The sequence below is a fragment of the Sinocyclocheilus anshuiensis genome, unplaced genomic scaffold (assembly GCF_001515605.1).
Source record: "Sinocyclocheilus anshuiensis isolate Anshui unplaced genomic scaffold, SAMN03320099.WGS_v1.1 scaffold1002, whole genome shotgun sequence".
Lineage (NCBI taxonomy): Eukaryota > Metazoa > Chordata > Actinopteri > Cypriniformes > Cyprinidae > Sinocyclocheilus > Sinocyclocheilus anshuiensis.
The window spans coordinates 87,734-112,855 of NW_015536514.1; the positions used below are offsets into that span (position 1 = coordinate 87,734).

General features: G+C 36.0%; 1 protein-coding gene across 2 annotated transcripts in view; it reads left to right on the top strand.

Annotated features, from left to right (window-relative positions):
- hdac4 (histone deacetylase 4) overlaps positions 1 to 25,122 on the top strand; it is a 260,575-nt gene that overhangs the window by 81,393 nt on the left and 154,060 nt on the right. For both annotated transcript variants that reach the window (XM_016491248.1, XM_016491241.1), the window contains one exon: positions 22,436 to 22,504. In XM_016491248.1, coding sequence (XP_016346734.1) covers positions 22,436 to 22,504 — 69 coding nt within the window. The remainder of the gene's footprint in view (positions 1 to 22,435; positions 22,505 to 25,122) is intronic.

The following is a 25,122-nucleotide window of genomic DNA, read 5'->3' on the forward strand; positions in this document are numbered from 1 at the left end:
CCTCCTGTTGGTGCGAGCGAGCGGTCAGTCACGTGTGTGTATGACGACTGAAGGAGCTTCCTCTGGAACTTACGCGATCAGCAACTGGCCGTTTATTATTTTATTGCAGCTAGGGATATGCCGGTATCAAATTTTCATGTTGCGATTAATTGCTAATGCTTTTATCACGGTATACGTTATTATCGCGATATTTAAATTTAGTTAAAAAAAAGTGCCGTCATAATACAGTATAACAGGTTTAATAACATTTTTCTTATAACAAAAATAACTGAACGTTTAAATGCAATAAAGCAATACAGAAAAATGTATAAAGTTAAAAGTTTTACACAGATTAAAGTGCAAAAGAACTATAAAGACCAATAGGTATCACTTTACAATAAGACCTCATTAGTTAACCTTAGTTAATGCATTAACATTCACAATGAGCAATAGCTACATTTGCTACAGAAGTTATTCATCTTTGTTAAAAAAATACAAGTCTTAGTTCATGTTAGCTCATTAAATAACACAGTTGCAACTTTCGATTTTAACAGCCTGTTATTAAATATTGGAATACCTAAGATTAATGAATGTTCAGAAGAATTTTTCGTTGGCAGTTTGTTAACTAATGAATTAACTAATGTTACTAATGTAACTAACTATGGCACCGGGTTTCGGTACCCAACCCTACTATTAACTCATTCTCTGGGTAAAATGCTTGTTTACCCATGTGGTTTTCCTCTCTAGAGGCTGGGGGACTTTAACGATAGCACTGCTGCATTAACCTGATCTATTAACAGTCTCGTAATTCAGGGAGTCAATGTCATCACTTCCTCTAGGGGCGCCTCAAGGAAAACACTCCAGTCCCACTGGGACGTCCGCTGTTGGCCAGCCCACTTGTGAAGAATGACAGTGGGAATATCTTGTCAGCAGTGCTTTAAACAGTTTTGCAGGCTGACGTAATGTTTATATCCTTGTGCCAGCTTTTGATAAACAGGACGTTATTTCCCTCTTGTTAGGGGAAACCGAGGTTGGTGGGCACAGTGTTCATACTTCGTTGAATATCTCTGGTGGAATACGCATTATGACAACACAAATAAGTGCATATGACAGATTGATTGATTGATTGATGTTTGTATTTATGTATTTATTTATTTGCTGACTCAACTTATGTGGTACATTTTGGTTTTGTAGAGTGGGTTGGTACAGTTTTAAATGACTGTAGTTTTTAATTTACTGTTTTTAATTTTCTGAGATTATTTTGTGGTGATTGATGAGTAATGATGATTTTAACACTCTTAATTCAATAACCAGTAGTTAGGGCTTGGTATCGAGTTCGATACTTTTTAGGCACCGACCGAAATGCCTCGATACCATCGAGTATCGAAAAACGTCTCATCGTTCGGTACCAAATTTCGATACCTAAGGGGTTAATCTCATCACCGTCAGTGAGCCAATAAGCCTGCAGCACTAGCCTGTGTGTTCGACTAGAAGAGGTGCTGCGCAGGTCGATCCTCTTTGACAGAAAAGTTGTCCTTTTCTGAAGTTGACAGATTAAGAATTTTAAGAATTTGAGATTGTGTCTCAAGTGTATTTTTGTGGTTGCACCCTGTTCTAACCCAGAAATTAACCCTTTCCCACCTATTAGTTGACCAGTGTGGGTTGTTTTAATGCTGGCAGTTTCATACAGTATTCTTTGAATGAAAATTGGGCCATTTGCTCTGTTATGTGCCTAATATTCTTGTTCTAATTTGATAAAGCTGACCTTTGTAAATGCAAAATGCAGTTTAACCAACTTTTTTTTTCCAATTTAATTTTGGTGTGTTTAACCTCTCAAGAATAGCCCATATTTGATAGTAACCCTATTCCTGAGGCACTTGTAGATTAGAAAGACCTGTACATGAATCTTAATGCATGCTGGAGGGACGACGTATTTATTTTTGTTAATTAAATCGGTTCTTTTATTCTCTTATATGTCGTCGTTTGCCTCTGGCTACCAGCACTAAATCACACATCTGTAAAATGCAGGAGTCAGATGATTTGGTTAGATGATGGTGTGCTTGCTCTTTAAAGCGCTGTTTGGGGAAGTACACTTCCCCATATTCCCAGCCTCGGTGAAGCCTGGAGAAAGCCCTCTAGTGGTGCAGATCCCCTCGTCTCGCTTCTCATTCCAACAGGCCTGTTTCCTGCAGGTTCACAGCCACTCGGAGTACTGTAAATCATGTAAATGCTTTAGGGAGGCCCTGGGCTCCCGCTGATCCTATCAGCTCTTGCCAGCACGTCGGATTGAGGCTCCTGTCAAACTTCTATCGTATTTGCAGCACTCGGAGCTTGTTTTTAATACTTTTTAACACTGTGTTCGAGGTGGTGGGCGCACGAAAGATGAAACCGCACATTTTCTGGTGGTGACAAGAATAATGGCATGTGAAATCGCTGTTGGCGTATTCCACCCGCTCTCTTTGTTACCTTATTTCCACCAAAATGCTCGGCCTGAAGAGCTGCGAACCTGCTTCAGAAGGGTTTCTCCTGAACCAATGATATATAACCTTTCAACAAACAAACATGGCCATCACATTTTTTTCCTCCTCGTGATTAGGTCATGGAAAACCTGGAAATGTTTTTTTATTTTTTTACTCTGCTTTCCAGGCCTGGAAAAGTCATGGGAATTATTAATATATTTTCATGGATATTTCTATTGTCCAAATGTTCTTTTTTTTCTAGTTGTGCTCCACTCTTAAATGTGACCCGTGCTGGCAAAATGAGTCGGAATGCGCACGGTCTAATTTTGAGCTACAAGGCAAAAGAAGTCAAAAATGTCAGTTTTGGTCGAATTTGAGGTTTTCACAAAAGTGAGTTCATTAAGCCCTCTTCTAGCGATCCCAATGCTCCAACTAGTAATTAAACATCTAAAATTATCTTTATTTGTACGTTTTCTGAGAGGAGTAACTTTTTCTCTGCTCACTAGACGACTGCTGCTGCTTCTCATCACAAGTTGTAGGTCTGTTGTGGCAAAACACAGCATTCCAGCTTTGTGAATATTCATATTGAATTCTCGATGGCACGAGTCCAAACCAGTGAAATATGATTTTCAAACCCATGGTGATGAAAACACAATGATCGCGCTGACTCACATTTGCAAAGATGCGCCTCTCCCAGAGCGCTTGATAAACGTGCATTATTGCGAAATATGTCTTGGCAAGCAAGATTCTTACAAACATAATCTGTTATGTCTTACTTGAACGTTTAGTTAATGGTTGGGCAAAAATCTGATGTGTAATATTACATTAGATCCATGCATGACAGTAGGTCTTAATATAGAAGGTTCATCAAACATTAAAAGAAAAGACAGAATCACTCGCTGCTCTTGATTGAACTACTGTTTATTTGCATCTTTGTTCTTATTTTTAATAACAAAGATAACATAAAAATAGCTATATTGTGATTAATAATATAATTTAAAATATGCAACGTTGCTTTGTGATTTTGCTTTGGAATCTTTAGAAATTTTAACTCGATTTTTCTCAAAATCAACTCTGCTGTCTCTGTCGCCTTCAAACGGCTGTAGCTCAGTCATTTTTTTGTCCGATTCCAACATGTCGTGTCATTTTGAAGGTATTTTAATGGAGGATGTGAAAATAAAAAGAACTCATTTTTGAATATTTGCTCATTCTGACTCATTTTGCCAGCACGGGTCAAAAATGTTTCTTTCTTTTATTGTACTCCTAATTTTGAGAATCTTTTTTCAGTTTAATTTAATTGTCATTTTTATTCATTTGAAATGTAAATAATTTAAAATGTAACAATAATAATACAAATAATTTAATTTAAATAATGGAATAATTTAATTTTAGTAATTGTCTTATGTGCTTTTGTCAATTTTATTAATCTGTGTATGTGGTTTTTTCTTCTTGTTTTAAAAATAATTCTATTTAGGTTTATTTTTTAGTTATTTTTTTATTTTATTGTTCAATTTATTTATAATAAAATATTATAGAAATCATTCTACAAATATTTCTGATTAGTGTTTAGTTTAAGTTTTTCATTTAATATTTGAAGAGTTTATTTGCAAAAACGGATAACTCCGTTTTTATTCATTTTCATAAATCATGTTTTTAAAATTTTGTTTGTTTGTTTTTATTGTGTTAGTTAGCTGCATTTTTTAGTTACTATTATTTAATCTAAACAACCCAACTGCAGTTTGATTGATATTAATTGGAATGCAGGATAAAAAAAACATGATTTTTGAACATTTTTAAAAATGGAGTTATCTGTTCTGCAAATGAACTCTTCATTTGTATTTTATTCTATTTCAGCTTTAATAAAAAAAAAAAATTGTTAACATAATTAGTTAATGATAACAACCCTCATTCAGCATCACACAAAGATTTCAGTTACCAGTGCCAGTGCTCATTTTTTCATTTTTTTCAAGTGAATTAATTCAAGTGAAAGTGTTCGATAACAAAGTGGTTATAGAGATAAAGTAAGTAGTATATGGCTGGTCATGTGATCACAACATGTAAAATAAAACAGCTTTTATTAGGCCACTTATATGAGTCCTCATTTATGTGAGTGAACATTTTAAACATTTATTTATGTGCCCATTTTTTGTAATGAGGATAAAATGACTGAGTGCACTTTTAAACAGCAGTTTCAGCGACAGTTTTTACTCGTCTAAAAGAGGGATTGAAGAGAGATCTAAAAACTTCCACTGGAGATCTTCTAGTGCTATTTGAGATCTCCATTAACATATCATTCAATAGCCTCTTCTTCTCATGTATCACATCTGTCACCTCTTAACTGCAGTGTCTGTGTGCAGACGTTCGGGCCTCTGGGACGCTGGCCCTGTTGTTCAGATGATGTATTTGCTAAAGAGCTGAAATGACCATAAGGTTCAGCGAGATCCCTGAGTAACAAGCCTCCCGTACAGAGACGGCCAAAAAGCCGCTGCCTCGGATGGCAAATTTTATCAATCTGCGTTTGGCAGGTCCTCTCTCGGGGTCCATAAAGACCCTCTAACCCTTTTCTTCTGAGCCCAGCTTGGGTTTCAAAACTATCCATTCTGCTGTGATATTTGCAGAAGGGCTGCCTGCTGCTTAAAGTGGCCTGGATCTGTTTCCCAGGCTTCTTCAGAGCCACAGGAGAGGGATTTCAGTGCCGGATGATGGGAACAGGAGGAGCGTAAGGCTGAGATCTCCTCCCATCAGCTCCTCTGAGAGACTGCTTGTGCTTCTTCAGCAGGTACGCTGCCTGTTGAGGAGCTGTTAAGCCACTTTGCTGTTTTGAAATATGAGCATTTATCCAGGCTGATGAATTGAGTGTGTCAGCCAGGCTGATAAATTGGTCAATATTTGTCCATTTTGGCATTATTGACAATAACACACTCACTGTCTCATGTTAGTTCCTAAATCTACTATCAGCCTCACCAGTTTTTGGAATCATTTTGAGTGAATTTATTTGTAGTGAAAGGATTTGTAACATATTTATTGTTTGGGATAGAAATTAGAGTAGAGATGACGATTAATCATTAAAAAAATCATTTCAAAGTAAAACTTATGTCAAAAATTAATCTACATTCACATTTTGTCTCATCTGCGATAGATAAATGGATGGATAGATAGATAGATGGGCTATATTTGATCAAAAATGAATTTAAAAACATTGTGAAATATTATTACAATTATTAAAAATATATATAATACAAAAAGCTACATTACAATTCAGTAGAAAATTATTTTAGTCATAATATAAAGTCATAATTTATAACTTTTTTTAGTTTTCATCTACACGCATTCATAGTTTTTGTAGAGTAAAATTATGTAAATAAGTGAATCTACATTCACATTTGTTGTATTTTAGTCTTATTTGCCATTTATGTGTAGCTGCAATTCTATGAATATTTAACAAATAGAGTAAACAAATAATCAATAAATAATACTGGTTAATACTGAATAACTGATAAACAATATTATAATATAATACAATTCAAAATAACTTTTCTCTTGTAATGTATGTGGTGTGATGGTGTGACATGACTATTCAGATATTGCACTAATATGCTGATTTGGTGCTCATAGCTCATATTGTATATGTTTTATGTATTTATAACATATATATTGTATATGTTTTATGTATTTTTTTATGACACTCGCTTTGAGAAATACTGCAAGCTGGGTGACACAAACAATGAAACGGTTGGAGTTATGATGTCTCTTGAATATCACACTCTTGTCAGCCAATCAGATTTTAGGACTAGAAAGAACTGTTTTGTGTGTGTGTGTGTGTGTGTGTGTGTATATATATATATATATATATATATATATATATATATATATATATATATATATATATATATATACTGTATATATCAATATTTGTAATCTGTAAAAAATAAATTTCAGCATAATATAGTTGTTTGTCTGCTTGTTCTCCTCTCATATGATGTTGTATAGCCTATATGGCTGAAGCTCTTTCTCAGGATAGTGTGATGAAGCATTCTTGGTCTGCTGTGAATTGTGTCAGACTGAGAATAGTGTTGAAGGCTGCAGGTGTGTGTGTGTGTGTGTGCTTGTACACCGGGTGTGCGCTTGGTCAGTCTCACCAGGTGATGGGCTGCTGGCAGGTGCCGCCCCCCTCAACACACACCATCTCCCTTACTTCCTGCCAAACACCCATCTCCTGCCAGTGAACGGAATCTTGGCACATGAGTCCTGCACTGTGCCACAGTCTGCCTACCACCCGCTGGGCCGGTGGGCTCATCTACGAGAGGTTTCCCATTGAATGGATGGTCAATCAAGCGGCCATTGTTCTTAGATCATGTTTATAGCTGATATTAACATCTGTCTTAGATCACAAATGGATGGCACTACTCATGTAAATGGGGGCCAATGTGATGTTTAGGTGGTCTTCATATTGCATTTGTAATGGAAAAACCAGTGTGTTGTGTCCTGGACTCATCATACTGTAAGTAACACAGCATTTGCAGCTCATGTTGGGGGAAAGCCAAAAACTGGGATTTTAGACTGTGCCAGCTAGGCATGTATGTATGAGCATTGTAGGTATGCCGATCAGTGACATACTAAAAGTGACAAAATCAGAGACCCTTCACTAGAAAGTCTTGTTTTTCATTTTTTGCTCTGATCCAATATTAGCTTTGTTCCAAAACCAAGCAAGCTGCCTACCTAGACATCACTGAAAGGCGCTCTTCCAAAAGGTAGGAAGCGACCTTATGCTGCCTTCTAAGATACTTCAGTTTGGCCAAATTCTGCAGCAGCTTGACAGGTCTCTTTCATTGGGAATACAATATGTTGTAGTAAGCTCAGTTTCATCACATTAACTGTTACTCAGTAATAAAGTATTGAGAGTAATAGTTAATTTTTACATAATATTTGTGTGTGTATTATATAAAACAACAATCCTGAGCTGTTTTTTTTTTTTTTTTTAAGTCTCCTAGCTTGTTTTAGAGTAGTTTTGGCCTGGAAGACCAGGTTTAATCAGATTAAACCATCAAACCAGCAAATCTAGTTATTTTTTAGGGTTAAATTGCATTTCCACCAGTGTTATTATTATACTGAACAAAATTATAAACGCAACACTTTTGTTTTTGCCCCCATTTTTCATGAGCTGAACTCAAAGATTTAAGACTTTTTCTATGTACACAAAAGGCCTATTTCTCTCAAATATTGTTCACAAATCTGTCTAAATCTGTGTTAGTGAGCACTTCTCCTCTGGGCAAAAACAAAAGTGTTGCATTTATAATTTTGTTCAGTGTATTTGTATGCTATTATAGTTTTTTTTAATTAATATTTTGAGCTAGCTTTTTTATATATATTAAGTTTTTTTATATAATTTTGTGTGTAATAATTTTTATTACTTTTTGTTTCATATATGTTTTAAAATATTACTATTTAGGTTTATCTTTATTTTAGTTTCATTTTTAGTTTTTATTTATTACACATTAGTAATTTTAGTGCTTTAACAAAGTTATTGCATGATATATTGCATCAGTTATTGCATTTAATTCTTTCTTTTTTTAAGGTAAGTTTTTTATAAAGTAATATTTATATTGTATTTTATTTCAGCTTAATTTTAATTAGCACTTTTTTCACTTTTCTTTAATTAATATTTTAATAATATTAACCATAATGTTGTGTTCTGGACATTTTGACCCAAAGAGGATTTTCTTTTTCCAGAAAATGCTAAACTTTTTTTAGCATTTTCCCCAAAATGTTCATTAATTCGTTCGTTCGTTCGTTCGTTCGTTCGTTCATTCATTCGTTCTGGGGGATTTTTGTGGTGCCCAGTCGAAAATGACCAGTCATATAAAATGCTTATAAATTACTTGTAATGATATATTATTAACAAATACTGAATTCAATATTTTTATCAAATAATTATGCATTTCTGTTTGGAATTGATTGTTTGTAGGTCTTGCTGAGCTTATGCACCTCAGTTTTTTTTTTGTGAACATTGCTAAAATTATCCACAAATAATACTCTTTTTTTTTTTTTTCACTCACAAACTGAGGTGCATAAGCTCAGATAAATGAAGCCTGTGACCAATCAATTCCAAAAAGAAATACAAAAGCTGTGCAACTGAAAGACAAAGAAACAAGTTGACAAAAATATTGAATCCAAGATTTGATGATAATATAGCATAATGAGAGATTTACAAGGAAATTTAAAAAGGCCGCTCATTTTTGACCAGGAACACCAAACAAGGTAAAGGATTTTCAGCACAGCAGCAGGGTTAATACAAAAGAAATTTAAACATTATGAGTTTGAGTGCTGCCTATGCAGCCAGCAGACAGTTGTCTAAAGCATATGATGAGAATGGACACTTGATCACCCCATTACAGGCAGTTAGAAAGAGGCATATCCTGTGATTACAGACATTCAGAGCTGTGCAGGCAACATATAACAACATTTGACATCCACTATGCAGCCCTGTATGCTGCATGTAGATTGAGAGATGCTTTTGTAACTGTGCATTTAGCATGCGATATACTCTCACAAACATGCAGCAGGGCTCTGGATTGAGCATTTATATAGAACTAATAGGGCGAACTTTCTCCTTAGGCTTCCCTGATGTTGTGTTCTACGCTTTTACACAAATACAAAGCGTCCCCTGGAGAGACAGAATGAAGCGACCTCAAAGAGACCTGTCACCAGCAGCCTGCAGCCTCTATTTTTAGCTCTGAGCCTCTGGTTGTTCCCGAATCAGGCCTTAATTCCCTAAATATTCCTGTCGTTGGATCTCTCTGTGCGGCAGGCCGGATGTGTTAAGCCCTCAGGAAGCCCTGCTTCATGTATGCAATGAGTTTTATTAATAACAGTCTAAGCTGAAGTCATTTGTAGATGAGGATGTAATTAGCCTGGAAAAAAATTAGTTTGTTTGTGCAGATGGCTTTGTTTTTTGAAGGCAGCCAAAGATGGTGGACGAAGCGAGACGAATATTGATTATAAATCAGTATCAATGCAGTAGAGTTGTATTGATTGAATTATTTTAACCATTTTGTCCAGTGTTTATGTGTTAGGTGTTTTTATGCTTATTCGAGTATTATTATGTAGGAACCAAGCCTCAGTCCTCTCTCTTGGGAAGCCGGCTGGTTCTGACGGTGGTCTGTGAGAAAGATCTGGTTCAGGGTGGGACAGCAGAGCTTTATCTGCATTGAGACTGAAGATGCATATTTGTGGAGCTGATAAGACATCTGTCTTCAAAGCTTCTTGTGTACTGTAAACATGCTGCGATGAGCTTTGCTACGGTACAGTGTCTACAATCCCATCAATAGAAGGGATATTTTTACCACTTTATGAGGATACAGGATTATGCTCACTTTCACTCTCCGTGAATGTTGGAGATTTTAACACTACAAAATTACTGTTTTTTTTTTTTTGGTTACTTTATAATTAAATTAAAGTAAAACTTTTTGTAATTAAAGTAAAACTTTTTAGTACTCTAGTATGCTTATCAAGAGCTTAGAATGATTTCTGAAGGATCATGTGACACTGAAGACTAAAGTAATAGCAAATGAAAATGCAGCTTTGCATCACAAAAGTAAATTATATTTCAAAAGGAGATTAAAATAGAAAACTGTTATTTTAAATTGAAATAATATTTCACAATACTGCTGTTTTTCCTGTATTTTTATATAAATGCAGCCTTGATGAGTATGAGTGACTTCTTAAAAAAAAAAATTAAAAATTAAAAATCGTACTGATCCCAAAGTTTTCAACGGCTGTGTATGCGTGTATATATCTTTCTAATTGACTATTTTTTATAAATAGTTGTACTTTATTTTTCAAATATGTAAGTTAGGTAAATTAAATTTGTTTGTATAAATTAAATAGATTTAGTCATATTGTTTGTTTGCATTATATAGCCATGTATTAACATTAGTTATATTTAATTATATTTTAAAGGGATACTCCACCCCAAAATGAAAATTTTGATGACATTAATCACTTATCCCCATGTCGTTCCAAACCCGTAAAAGCTTTGTTCGTCTTCGGAACACAATTTAAGATATTTTGGATGAAAACCGGGAGGCTTGTGACTGTCCCATTGACTGCCAAGTAAATAACACTGTCAAGGTCCAGAAAAGTATGAAAGACATCGTCAGAATAGTCCATCTGCCATCAGTGGTTCAACCGTAATGTTATTAAGCGACGAGAATACTTTTTGTATGCGAAGAAAACAAAAATAACGACTTTATTCAACAATTCGTCTGCTCTGTCTTTCCGCATCACCGTAGCACCATTTTGGAGAATGACCACTGAACGCAAGCAGCGTACACTATTCTGTGTCAGCCGCGCTGCACGGATGCGCTGTTTTTGTTCAAATCAAAGCGTAAAAACACGTAGAATACGTATCCTTGTGTCGCGACTGACACAGAACAGCGAAGCTTTTAGGGGTTTGGAACGACATGGGGGTAAGTGATTAATGACAAAATTTTCATTTTGGGGTAGAGTAACCCTTTAAACACAATTTATACTACGGTGCTGTTGAATGCTTGAATCTGATTGGTTGACGAAGGTTCTAAGGTGTGCAGTTATTTTCAGGGAATCGCGCGGCTGTTGTTTCAAAGGTCCTTGCAGCACAAAACACCAAAAGAACCAAAACCCACAACGACACTGACCAAGCAAATAAATATAGTAAACAATATGGTAAAAAATTACCTCGAGTGTACATCATTTTGCTAATAATTCAACGGCCCATCATCAGTTATTCCTTACTTAAACCATTCTTTTAATTCATCCAGAACTCTCTGATCCCTATTGTTGAGCTCTCGCCGTGTGTGTGTGGGATAATGTAGTTTTCTCAGTAGGGCTCTTGCACAATCTGATACACATCACAACTCTCACAATACATCACAATATATTGCTGATGAATAATTTGTTACTGCTTGATGCAAATTCTGACTAGGTTATGAAGATGATAGATATCTCTACTGAAGTAATGTATGGTTTCAGGGTGAAACTTCCATTTAACCTGCAAGTCCAAAGATCATCTGCCTCCCTTATTCCTGGGAAGTAATTTCCTAGAAGTACTTCATCAGAACTTCACTGGAAACACCTCCTTGGGAGGTTTAGAGGCAGTGCTGATAATGGTAGACTCTTAGTAAAGACTTGCGGTTAAAAAAATTGTATGGGGTGTCCCAGGAGCTTTACGAAGATAAGAATCAGCATAACCACCCAGAACTTCACCTGCCACATGGTTTCAGGTGCACATTTTTCCAAAGAAGAAAAATGTTTGTCTTCAATTTGAATCAAATTCTTAAAAATCTTTAGAATTTTCGCTTGATGTCACTAGACATCAGCTGATATTCTTTTCTCTTAGATTTTTTTTTTTGTTCGAGTGTCCAAAGTGCAAACGATTAAAATGATAAAAACATATGCATTATTAATATTTCAACAACAATAGTAATAGTAAAGATGATTAATAATAATAATAATAATATGCTTTAATGCTGCATGTCAATCATTTCTGTAACATCTTACTTAATTGTGAATGGCTGTTATTGAATTATTTTGAAAAAAAAAGAAAAGAAAATATAAACAAATTATTTTTAATTTAAAAAAGTTGAATTACTACAGCATAACTACACATTCAAATATAAAATTAATTTACCTGGGGTGTCGGGTGCGGTTCCTAAGGACTGTAGGGATTAAATGGAAAAGTGTGAACATCTATAAAGAATATTGTTAAAACCAATTTTCAGTCTCTAAACATTTCAACTCCTCCCATCTAATGTATTGTGTTGCGTTATGCATTTCTTGTGTTGACATTGTTTTATTTCAGATTAATCCAGCATTTGTCATTTTTTGAACAGCGTCACTTGGAAGTACGTCAGATTGCAGAAGTAAATTGGGCTGTGAATGGTGTTTCATGTTGACTCTAATGTATCTCTGTGTGATGTGGCATGTGCTACTGTACTGGCAGAGAGAGACCAATAGTGTGTGTTTGTGTGTGTGTGTGTGTGTGTGTGTGTGTAATCGTGGCTCTGATGCCACACAGACAGACGGACTTCTCCTCATCTAGTCCATCAGGCTCTGGTGTCGTCTTTCTGCCATCTGCCACCGCCAGCCAGTCTGTCCATCTCAGTATCACACACAGACAGACAGATCCTGCATCCATCAATCTTTAGCGTTTCACTCAACTTTTCTTCAACACCTTCTAAACTCACAATCATTTGAATTCAATCTGATGGGCAATACGTCGGCTGTCTTTGTGATTGAGAACAAAAAAGTTTTCCACATTTTTGATCCCATTAACTTTTGTGTATTAAAATATTATATAATATTTTTATTTTATATAAACATATTACAGAATTAATATATAATACATATTATGTAAATTTTTCCCCTCATTGAATATCGCTGTTTCATTGGGAAATATGTTGACTTTAGAATTCCGATTACCAGGATTGGAAATTAATCTTAAAATTGAACTGGAAGGCTTTAAAATTTCAGTAGTCAATATACTTTTTCTCGTTATGCTAAAAAAATGTAATCATTTATGAATTGTTATTATGAAACTCTTTAATAAAAAAAAAAAATCATTATCCTTTGTCACAAGTCAAGAGATTGAAAAGTTGTACGAGTCTTGTTCATACTACAATGAGTTAATGTTTGGTTTCATACCTGCGGTTATGTGAATGTGGATGAGGATGTGATACAGACAGAGACACACAGACATATGTGCCTCAGACGCAGGGGGCTTCTGTGCCCGTCTCTCTCTGTCTGTTTATGTGAATGTGTGCTTCCGGTCTACATGGTACAGTAGACATGTTTTCCTTTTAGTGTAAGGGTTACCGACTGATGTTTGGAGATTTGGGATATGTAATTGTGGATGCTCATCTAATTCTGACTTAATCTAAAAAAAAAAAAAAACAGTAATAATGGAATAACTCTTAAATATGTCAAATCTCAGAATGAAAAAACATTTTTCATACTGTATATAATGATGTTGTGATGCCTACATTCAACTTTAAAAAGCATTTTAAAAGACTGATTTGTAGTTTTTATTTATTTTTTATATTTTTTTATTTCTAATTTATTTATTGTTAATATTGACCATTTATCTGGCTCTTTTTATTTTATTTTTTTATTTTCTATTTTCACTTTTTAATTTTAGTTTAAGTTTAAGGAATTTTGTTGGATGGTTGTGTGGTCATTTTTATTATTATTATTTTTTAAATATGCCTATATAGTTTTTATTTCATTTTATTTATTAGTTTTAATTTTACTTTTAGTCATTTTAGTGCTTTAATCAAGTTAAAAAAAATGCTATTGTCAATGTACAAATACTAATATACAAAACATAAATGATAACATACCCTTACACATACCTAAAGATCAAAGAAAGTAAAAAATGTCAGCTTACACTTTATTTTAAGGTGTCCTTGTTACAGTGTAATTATACACTTAAGTACTGAGTAATATTAATTAACTACATGTACTTGGTTAGGTTTAGGATTAGGGTTACTTGCATGCAATTATGCATAATTGATTGTTATTATAATAGTAAGTACATGTAACGTGTAACAAGGACACCTTAAAATAAAGTGTTACCAAATGTCATATTAATATTAACACAAAGCATGACAGATTTACTTTAATTTCAGATTTGAACCCTTTTGTAGACTTCATGCGCAACTGAAGTGAAGTGACTTGTAACTAGTTGACTTAAAGGTGCAATAGGTGATTGTCTATAGAAAATGTTTTTGTTATGCTGGTTGAAGTCTCTTCACATCACGATAGCAATCATTAAGTTAAGTGGTCTAAATGTATTTATCTGTATTTATATATTCTGTGGAAGGCGTAGGACCAAGAAATGTTCATCCAATCAAAACGCTCGGTCCAAGCGTTTTAATTGGCTTTCCTACCTGCCTGTTAATGTATGTATTAGCATACCTCTGCGCACCCGGTTCGCGCAGACAGGATACGTCATCAGTACACTACACAGTGTTCATTGCTCCCTACTCCCTGGGCAGGGGAAATCTGTTGAAGTTTACTTCACTTCAGAACATGGGCTGGAATTAGGAACCGCTGATGTAACCTATTGTAGTAATGTTGTCTCTGATATTCTGGACTGTGAGCGTATATGCATTCAGGGGGCGTGGCTTTGGACTGATAGGCTTTCAGTGCTATCAGGCTAAAGTTAGCATTTTCCAAGATCTCCTACTGCACCTTTAATCAAGCATTGACTAGTGGCAGAAGTAATCCTGACTGCATGGCTCATGGATACCTGCTTCACTAACTGCAGTGCTGTGTTTTTGCAGCACTCCCCTGTTGTTGGGTGCAGTTAGAGATGCATTGTGGGTCTGATTAAAATGCCATGATGGTACAGCCTCTGCTCTTGTCTGGTCCAGAGAGGCTTCCAAAAATAGAGCGCGTGCAGCGAGACGAGCCCAGGAACGTGCGGCGGAAGCACAAACAGCTTCCATGCTTTGTTTAATCTGTCCTCCCTTTAATGCCCCTCTTTCTGCCTCCTCCCCTCTATATCCATCTCCGGGGGAGAAAGCAGCCACAACGTGGAAAGCTTCCTTGTTTAGAGGGGACACCGTCGGAGGGCTCCCCCATCAATATTTTATCTTTGCCATGCGGCAGCATGTATTAATGATGACTTCAGTCTGAATGGCTGAAAATAGTATCATGGAAACACTAAAGCTTAAAAGCTCGAGGCCTGTGTGCTAGGCACACTCAAATACATCCTGATCGGCTCGGGGCACATTGTAACGTGTGCAAATGTGGGGCATTTTATTTGATTATATATATACATTTTTATTTTATTTTGTTTTGTTTTATATTTTATATTATTTTATTTTTTATTGAATTTTATTGAATTTTTAATGGCTAAGTCTGTAATTAGTAGTCGTTGATCATCAAACCACAGTAATAGACATCCACAATTAGGGCTGCCCTTGACTAAGGATTTTTCTGGTTGACTGGTAGTCGTTCACTTTAAGCATTAGTCGACTAATCGCACGTCTATTAATAAACCGTTTAAATCATTATAATGAGCCTTTAATTGCCTACATAGCCTATTAAGAGCAAGCACACACAAAGCTTGCCACAGCGCACTGGCAGAAGTTATAATTATGAATGAATCGGGGGAAAACAGTAAGGAGACTGCATTAACATTTTAATAATTTGATAAACTCGTGCTTTCTTTGTTTTCGGTTTAAGAGATGAAGTTGGCGACACTGACTCGTCATCTCCGCAGTAGTGGACGCGCCTGTTTGCATGTTTCATACGGATTATTACTCTTATCTATATGACCAGAAATGACGGAGTATTTTAGGAGTAGGTGAGTGCACCGGCGCCTCCATCTGTCCTGCATTGAGCGCTAATGTTCAGCTTACACACTCCACACAGACACTTGAACAGCGCACATTTCTCTAGGTTAACATTAGATTGGGCAGCCATGTAAAGTTGCTAATACTTACATATTTCAGATGATAAGTAGGGGTGCTCCAATTGATCGGCTACCGATCACTATCGGGCGATAATCACGTTGGGATGTTTGATCGGCGGTCTCCAAATAGGCCGATCTCAAAAAAAACGATCTCAAGCTGACGCTGCCGTGAGAGGTTTGGCACGACATGCAGCGTCACCGTCTCAGTCTCTGTCTGGTGTGGGTAAAATAATTATAATGCTGAAGGTGAGGTACTCAATATAGAATAAATATTTCTTCATTAAATAACTCTCCTTCATATTTCTTCATTAAATAACTCACCTTCATATTTCTTCATTAAATACATTTCTTCATTAAATAACTTATAAAGCAATTTGAAACAGCGAACAAACGTACTTTATTGTAAGTTGTTTTCGTTCAAATCAAAGCGTAATCAACGTAGAAAACATATCCGCATGGCGCAGCTGACACAGAATAGCATACACTGTTTACGATCAGTGGATATTCTCCAAAATGGCACCAGGGTGACACGGAGGAGACGAATTGTTGAATAAAGTCGTTATTTTTGTTTTCTTTGCGTACAAAAAGTATTCTCATTAGGGCTGCCCTTGACTAAGGATTTTTCTGGTTGACTGGTAGTCGTTCACTTTAAGCATTAGTCGACTAATCGCACGTCTATTAATAAACCGTTTAAATCATTATAATGAGCCTTTAATTGCCTACATAGCCTATTAAGAGCAAGCACACACAAAGCTTGCCACAGCGCACTGGCAGAAGTTATAATTATGAATGAATCGGGGGAAAACAGTAAGGAGACTGCATTAACATTTTAATAATTTGATAAACTCGTGCTTTCTTTGTTTTCGGTTTAAGAGATGAAGTTGGCGACACTGACTCGTCATCTCCGCAGTAGTGGACGCGCCTGTTTGCATGTTTCATACGGATTATTACTCTTATCTATATGACCAGAAATGACGGAGTATTTTAGGAGTAGGTGAGTGCACCGGCGCCTCCATCTGTCCTGCATTGAGCGCTAATGTTCAGCTTACACACTCCACACAGACACTTGAACAGCGCACATTTCTCTAGGTTAACATTAGATTGGGCAGCCATGTAAAGTTGCTAATACTTACATATTTCAGATGATAAGTAGGGGTGCTCCAATTGATCGGCTACCGATCACTATCGGGCGATAATCACGTTGGGATGTTTGATCGGCGGTCTCCAAATAGGCCGATCTCAAAAAAAACGATCTCAAGCTGACGCTGCCGTGAGAGGTTTGGCACGACATGCAGCGTCACCGTCTCAGTCTCTGTCTGGTGTGGGTAAAATAATTATAATGCTGAAGGTGAGGTACTCAATATAGAATAAATATTTCTTCATTAAATAACTCTCCTTCATATTTCTTCATTAAATAACTCACCTTCATATTTCTTCATTAAATACATTTCTTCATTAAATAACTTATAAAGCAATTTGAAACAGCGAACAAACGTACTTTATTGTAAGTTGTTTTCGTTCAAATCAAAGCGTAATCAACGTAGAAAACATATCCGCATGGCGCAGCTGACACAGAATAGCATACACTGTTTACGATCAGTGGATATTCTCCAAAATGGCACCAGGGTGACACGGAGGAGACGAATTGTTGAATAAAGTCGTTATTTTTGTTTTCTTTGCGTACAAAAAGTATTCTCGTAGCTTCATAAAATTCCCATTGAACCCCTGATGTCACATGGATTATTTTACCAATCTCCTTGCTACGTTCTTGCTTAGAATGCATCCAAAATATCTTAATTTGTGTTCCGAAGACGAACAGAGGTCTTACGGGTTTAGAACGACATGAGGGTGAGTAATTAATGACATCATTTTTGGGTGAACTATCTCTTTAACGATCTGTCAGTCACAGACTGCGTGACTTCGCCTGTGGAATTTTTGTTTTTCTGCAACTAAGTGACAGTAAGCGATTAGTTGACTATTAGGCGGCAGCCCTACCCACAATTGAATTTAATTGAATTTATTTCATTTTATTTTTTATTTTGGCATGTATTAATGATGACTTGAGTCTGAATAGCTAAAAATAGCATCATGGAAACTCAAAAGTTTTGTTTAAAGCTGGAGTTCTGTGTGTTAGGCACGCTCATAAAGATCCTGATGGGCTCGGGGCGCATTGTAACACGCGAGCCGATGTGGGGCGGTTTGTTAAGGCCTACCTGCTGCAGGTTCCTCGCTCTCGGGTCTCAGCAGGGTTCAGCGGCGGAGCGTGCTGGGTTACAGAGGCAGCTAATCACGGCTGAGCGAGGCCACTGCTGTGGGCTGCCTTGTTTATCTGCCTCCTGCTCCTCCCGCCTGAACTCGTACACCCTGTTTCGCTCTGATCAGCGGGAGGAGAGAACAAAACACATGCGCCGTGTCCTCAACCTGAAAAATGCAGCCAGTAAACAGTGGTAGGGAAGCATCAAGACATGTTCGAGTTCAGTGGTTGTGTAACATCTTGTCTGGTAAGATGCCTTCATCTGGTCAGTATTTGAAGATGTCATATGTATTCATAACTTAATGTGAAATCCCATAATCCTGTGAATAGGGTTGCAACAATAATTCAAAGGTAAATAACTGATAATAAAAATAAATGGCACCAAATTTCATTATCAGTCAGTCAGGTCTTGTTTTTATAAATCAGTGATTTAAAATGTAACATTATTATAAAAACTATGCACAGTTGTAAAGCTGTCAGATAATTGTTAAACCTTTTTATACACTATTTATATCATAACCTTATATACAGACACATAAATACACATACATATACTGTATGTATTTTTTTTATTTATTTTGTGTTTAATTTAAAAATATTGGTGATTTTTATATTGATTTTTAAATATTAAAAAAAATATTTATCAATATTTTATATTGGTGATTTGTTTATATTTATCATTATGCCAAAAATAAAATAATTTAAAAAAGGCATAATATAAAATTGTTGTTTTATATATAAAACGTTTATAATATATATGTTTTTACATATTTTTGTATGTTTTTAGTTTGATTTTAACTGTTTTATGTTTTAGCTGTGTTTTTTATCTGCATTTTGAATTGAAATAATTAATTACATTTTTATTGCACATTTTTGCATGATTTTTTTATCTGTTTAATTAAAAAATAATTAGGAAATAATTCTTGAACATATTGATCAAAATAATCTTCAGTTGCAGCCTCATTTTCAGAGATAGCCTGGGTTTGTTGGGTTTCTCAGTCTGGGCTGCACTATTCGGTGCATGTTCCTCAGGAACGGCTCTTATCAGCGGATGATTGATACTCTCTGTTCTGATCTGAATTCACAGGGATAAGTGTAGCTCTTATCTGAGCCCCTGTGTGCATTACATGAATGGATGAGGTCGCTCGGGTCCTGTCACTCAATCAGATCCACAGATATGATTAAGTCGAGATGTATGAAGGCAGATCGGTTGATAGTAGTTGAGGCTGGGAGTGTGGAGGTTTGGCTCTCGTCTCTATTTTGCTAGTCCTTTGACTATACAGGCTTTTGATTATAGTCATAAAGTGTGGTCCATTTTACAGCTTATTCTGGACAAGAAAACCCATCTTAGGTGGGATGAGTCTGTCTGGATGACATGCAAAGTGGCCAACTATGGTTTGTTTTGTTATTGTATGTAGCCATCAATCCATGTAAAAGCCATTTTATTGATTTTTTATTTTATTTTATTTTATTTTACTTTGCTTTGCTTTGAAGTCTGAAATCAGTAATCATCAAACAGTAATAGATATACCCACAAACATTTTATTTTCTTATGATTTTTATTTTCTTAAGCTTTTATTCCATTTTAGTTTTAAAAGCTTTTATTTTATTATTTTTATTATTTTATTTTAAATATTATTTATTATTATGTATTATCAGTTGTTGCTCTTCAAACATTCACAAAAAAGTTATTAACTTTATTATTTTACTGTAGTTAGTTTAAGGTTTTATTATGAAATATATTGAAATGTTCTAAAAAAATATATATATATTTTTTGTAGTTTTAGTATATATGTTGGACAAATTAAGGGGTTCAAACAGTCGCAACTTTATTTTATTATTTTAGTTTAAGGTTTTATTATTTTGAAATATATTTAAATATATTTGAAATATATATTTAAATATCACATTTTTTTTCTTTGTAGTTTTATGTAAGTTGGCCGTATTAAGGGGTTTGGAGGCTGCTGTAAAAGCATAATTCTGTTGGAAACACTGTTAACCAGTGTCTCAAATTTTGGGAAGAAACTGAGCAAATGTGTGCGTTGTTGTCTCCAGACCAGAACAAAGTATTCCTGAGTGTTTTGTTCTGTAAAGTTCACTTTTCCTATCACACGGGCAGTGCACTGAGCTCTGCACAGAATTGCCCTCGACCTCCATACAGCAGAGATGATTCGTCATCATCTGATTTTCAGTTGTGTGACAATGTTTTCCTGTCTTTCTGCAGTTCAGAGCAGGTTTGAGGACAGATTGGGCGCCTACTGAAGTGATGTTAGGGTAGAAAAACTGAATATGTAACAACAACACAATACGAACGTCTCTCAGATTTTCTGAGGCGGTTGTTCGTCTTCTCTGCAGTGTTCTGTGAAAACTGAGGCGTAAAGCCCTCCGGTCTCACTTTGAGAGGAACTGACGCTGCTGTTGATCCGTGGAAACGACCCTGAGCCCTGTCACCGCCTGCCACCGCTGGCAAAACTGTGACTGGAATGTCTAATGAATAAAACACTGTGAAGTCTTTGAATTCCTTCTTCTCGACTCCTCGTCTCTCTCTCTCTCAGGCTGTGATTCACTGACAGTCTTTAGCGAGTAGGTGCGAGACACATCGGGGTCAGTATGTCAAGAAGCTCACTCGTGTGAAGTGCATCTGAAGCTCATTACTGTTAGATTAATCGCTGCTCCCGGTGCTGCCATACACAAACTCATTACAGCTGAGGAGAATGCGCCTGAATGTCACAAAGTTATTTTTCACATTTCACATTAAAAGATTTATTCATTTTTAAAATGTAATTAATATGTATATGAATACATTTATATTTAATTAAAAAAATTAATATACACTATACACCAAATAACTTTTTTCTATTTTAACATTTATTTATTATCTTTTATTTATTTCTGTGATGGCAGCATTTATTTGCAATGCTTTTTTAACATTATACTGTCACTTCTGATCAATTGAATGTGTCCTTGCTAAATAAAAGTTTTTTTTGTTTTTTTTTATAAATAATAATCTTATCAACCCAAACTTTTGAACATTAGTATAAATAAAATGAAGCCTATTTTTGTACCACTAAAATTTTCTTGCATTTCAGACATTTTCTCCCTAAATTCTCATTACTATATTATTATTATAATAATATAAATAATAAATAAATAAGCAATAAATAAATAAATGATAAATTACTGTAATTAATAAAAGTATATATTTTTTATTTGATCATAAATTAAAAACTAAATACAAGTTTGTTTGTTTATATATATATACAGTGGGGCAAAAAAGTATTTAGTCAGCCACCAATTGTGCAAGTTCTCCCACTTAAAAAGATGCAAAAACTACTGCTTTAATGGATAAATACTTAAAATAAATGTATAATAATATAATATACGTTTTTTATAATGAGTTTTTTCCCACATTACCGTAATAAAAAGTGCTTAATTGCTTAATTGTCTTAGTCACAATATGAAATAATATGGATTTGTTTATAACCGGTTTAGTGAGATTCCCCCTGTGCACATTTTCTTCCTTTGTTCTGGTGGATTATTATGAAATGAGATGTGGGGCGTTTTATGGTTCCAGTGCTCCTGTGTGTGTGTGTGTGTGTGTGTGTGTGTGTGTGTTTGTGAATGCTAATGCTCTCATGTATCCTGTAGTGAGCGTTTCTCTCTCTCTTCCTCTTTTAGAGATCTAGGCTATTTATAGCTGCTTCTCCCAGAGTTATCATGCCTAATGATGTTGTTTTGCCTTTCCACATAATTACAAATCCTGCTTTAGGAAATCTGTTGCGTGTTCATTTCATGTGCGCTGTGGACCTTTCTCAGGGTAGACGCTGGATTTAAACCGATGCAAATAAAAGGTAGGTTTTGAGAGGTAGACGTACATTGTACATTCAGTAAGTTCAGTATAGAATATTGAAAATACGGCAAAAAATTCCTGAGTGAAACTTCAGAGAAAAAGCATCTGGGACCTGATATGAAAGCTGCATCAGTGGTGAAAAGTTAGTATGTTTTTGATGCAAAATTACAAAGAGAATCTGTTTTGTGGTGCATTAATGCATAATGAGACTAGGAGCATGTATAACCGTAAATAGAGACAGTTTTGTTACCTTTAAGATAGTGAGTGTATGTCAATCCCTGAGTCATTTGCTTCAAAATATGGTATCTTCCCTGGCAACGGTCCATATGTTGCATATGTAATTTGTGTGCAGAGCTGTAATGCAATATCCTGATGACTTATGCTTCCCTGATCCTCAGCATTTCTCAGTTGGAATGGTTTCTCTCTGTCTCCCACAGATGGACTTCCCAGTAAAGAACAGCCACTGGAACTTCTGAAGCCATCTGGAGTCAATCACATTCCTCCTGGTAGGATCGAGTCTTCTCTGTGTGTGTGTGTGTGTGTGTGTGTGTGTGTACTGGTATATATGGTTTATGAGGACACAAATGTGAATAATGATATGGGTACTACAATGTAAAAATGGTTTATGAGGACACTTCCTGTGTCCCCGTAAAACAAAAGGCTTAAAAAACATTCAAAACGGTGTTTTATGAAATTCAAAAATTGCCAGTAGTTTTCTGTAAGGGGTAGGTTTAGGTGTAGGGTTGGTGTAGGGCGATAGAAAATACAGTTTGTATAGTATAAAAACCATTACGCCTATGGAGAAGTCCCTACAAGAATAGCTAACCAGATTTTGTGTGTGTGTGTGTGTGTGTGTGTGTGTGTGTGTGTGTGTGCGCATGTGTGTGCGCGTGTGCGTGTGCGTGCGTGTGCGTGCGTGTGTGTGCGTGCGTGTGTGTAGTCCAGTCAGCTGTGGGCATCCCTGTTGGCATAGCCAAGGGTCATAGGTCATCAAACAGGGTTGCTGAATAAGAGCATCTGATTGGTGTTTTTTATGGGTCTTTGAAAGAGATAATTCACCCAAAAATGTGAATTCTGTCATGATTTGTGTTCCAAACCCAGAAGACTTTGGTTAATCTTTTAATTTTTTTTTGTTATTGTTCATGTTATTTCGATTGAAAGTTCAGGTAACCAAAAATGTGAAGATCCAAAAAGGTCATAAAGACAGCATAAAATAAATCCATATAAATAATGTTGTTTAAAATGTTGTTTAATCCAAATCTTGTGAAGTGGTGCAATTGTTTTATATGATTAACAGTTTTAAATCAAAGTCTTCTGGATTTGAAACGATGTGAGGATGAGAAAATGATGACAGTTTTCATTTTTGGGTCTCTTTAACAACTTTGAATTCAGTGGAAAAATTTACCATCGGAAGTTTGTCTAGGGTTTATTTTTCTCTAGAAATGTGTGGCAACATGTGGTGTATTTTTTTAAGTCATCAAAATGAAAATATGAGGAACAAAATCACTGTTTTTGCGCCTGGAGCAGTTTCACAGAGATATGGAGACTGACTCATCTCATATATGATGTTGCGCTTGAAACAATAACCTGAGAAGTTTATCAGACATAAGCAGTGGAAAAACAGCTGACAAACATGAACAAACTAACATGATCCCGATGTCACAGAGACTTAATTTTTATCTATCTGTCTGTCTGTCTGTCTTTCTTTCTTTCTTTCTTTCTTTCTTTGTCTCTCTGTCTGTCTCTCTGTCTGTCTGTCTGCCTGTCTTTCTTTCTTTCTGTCTGTCTGTCTCTCTGTCTGTCTCTCTGTCTGTCTGTCTGCCTGTCTTTCTTTCTTTCTGTCTGTCTGTCTCTCTGTCTGTCTCTCTGTCTGTCTGTCTGCCTGTCTTTCTTTCTTTCTGTCTGTCTGTCTCTCTGTCTGTCTCTCTGTCTGTCTGTCTGCCTGTCTTTCTTTCTTTCTGTCTGTCTGTCTCTCTGTCTGTCTCTCTGTCTGTCTGTCTGCCTGTCTTTCTTTCTTTCTGTCTGTCTGTCTCTCTGTCTGTCTCTCTGTCTGTCTGTCTGCCTGTCTTTCTTTCTTTCTGTCTGTCTGTCTCTCTGTCTGTCTCTCTGTCTGTCTGTCTGCCTGTCTTTCTTTCTTTCTGTCTGTCTGTCTCTCTGTCTGTCTCTCTGTCTGTCTGTCTGCCTGTCTTTCTTTCTTTCTGTCTGTCTGTCTCTCTGTCTGTCTCTCTGTCTGTCTGTCTGCCTGTCTTTCTTTCTTTCTGTCTGTCTGTCTCTCTGTCTGTCTCTCTGTCTGTCTGTCTGCCTGTCTTTCTTTCTTTCTGTCTGTCTGTCTCTCTGTCTGTCTCTCTGTCTGTCTGTCTGCCTGTCTTTCTTTCTTTCTGTCTGTCTGTCTCTCTGTCTGTCTCTCTGTCTGTCTGTCTGCCTGTCTTTCTTTCTTTCTGTCTGTCTGTCTCTCTGTCTGTCTCTCTGTCTGTCTGTCTGCCTGTCTTTCTTTCTTTCTGTCTGTCTGTCTCTCTGTCTGTCTCTCTGTCTGTCTGTCTGCCTGTCTTTCTTTCTTTCTGTCTGTCTGTCTCTCTGTCTGTCTCTCTGTCTGTCTGTCTGCCTGTCTTTCTTTCTTTCTGTCTGTCTGTCTCTCTGTCTGTCTCTCTGTCTGTCTGTCTGCCTGTCTTTCTTTCTTTCTGTCTGTCTGTCTCTCTGTCTGTCTCTCTGTCTGTCTGTCTGCCTGTCTTTCTTTCTTTCTGTCTGTCTGTCTGTCTGTTGTTCTATCTATCGTTCTATTGTTCGATCTATCTCTCTGTTTGTACACCCACCAGTCTGTTTATGTCTGTCTGTCCATCTATTTTTTTTAATTTCTCCCTTTAAAATTTATATAATTTTTTTTTTTAATATTTTGTCTTTATATATTTTATTTTTATATATTTTAAATATTTGTTGTCTCTATGTATCCAAAAGGCAGTTGTATATGTATATATGTTTGTGTGTTTGTGCGCTCTCTCTCCTCTTGGATCTGGAGTAGCAGTGGATTGCTGGCTAGCCACAAACACATTGGTTATCGCTAGTGTTGTCAAAAGACCCGGTATTTCGGTACCAAGTCGGTACTAAAAAAATGAAAACGTTACGGTAC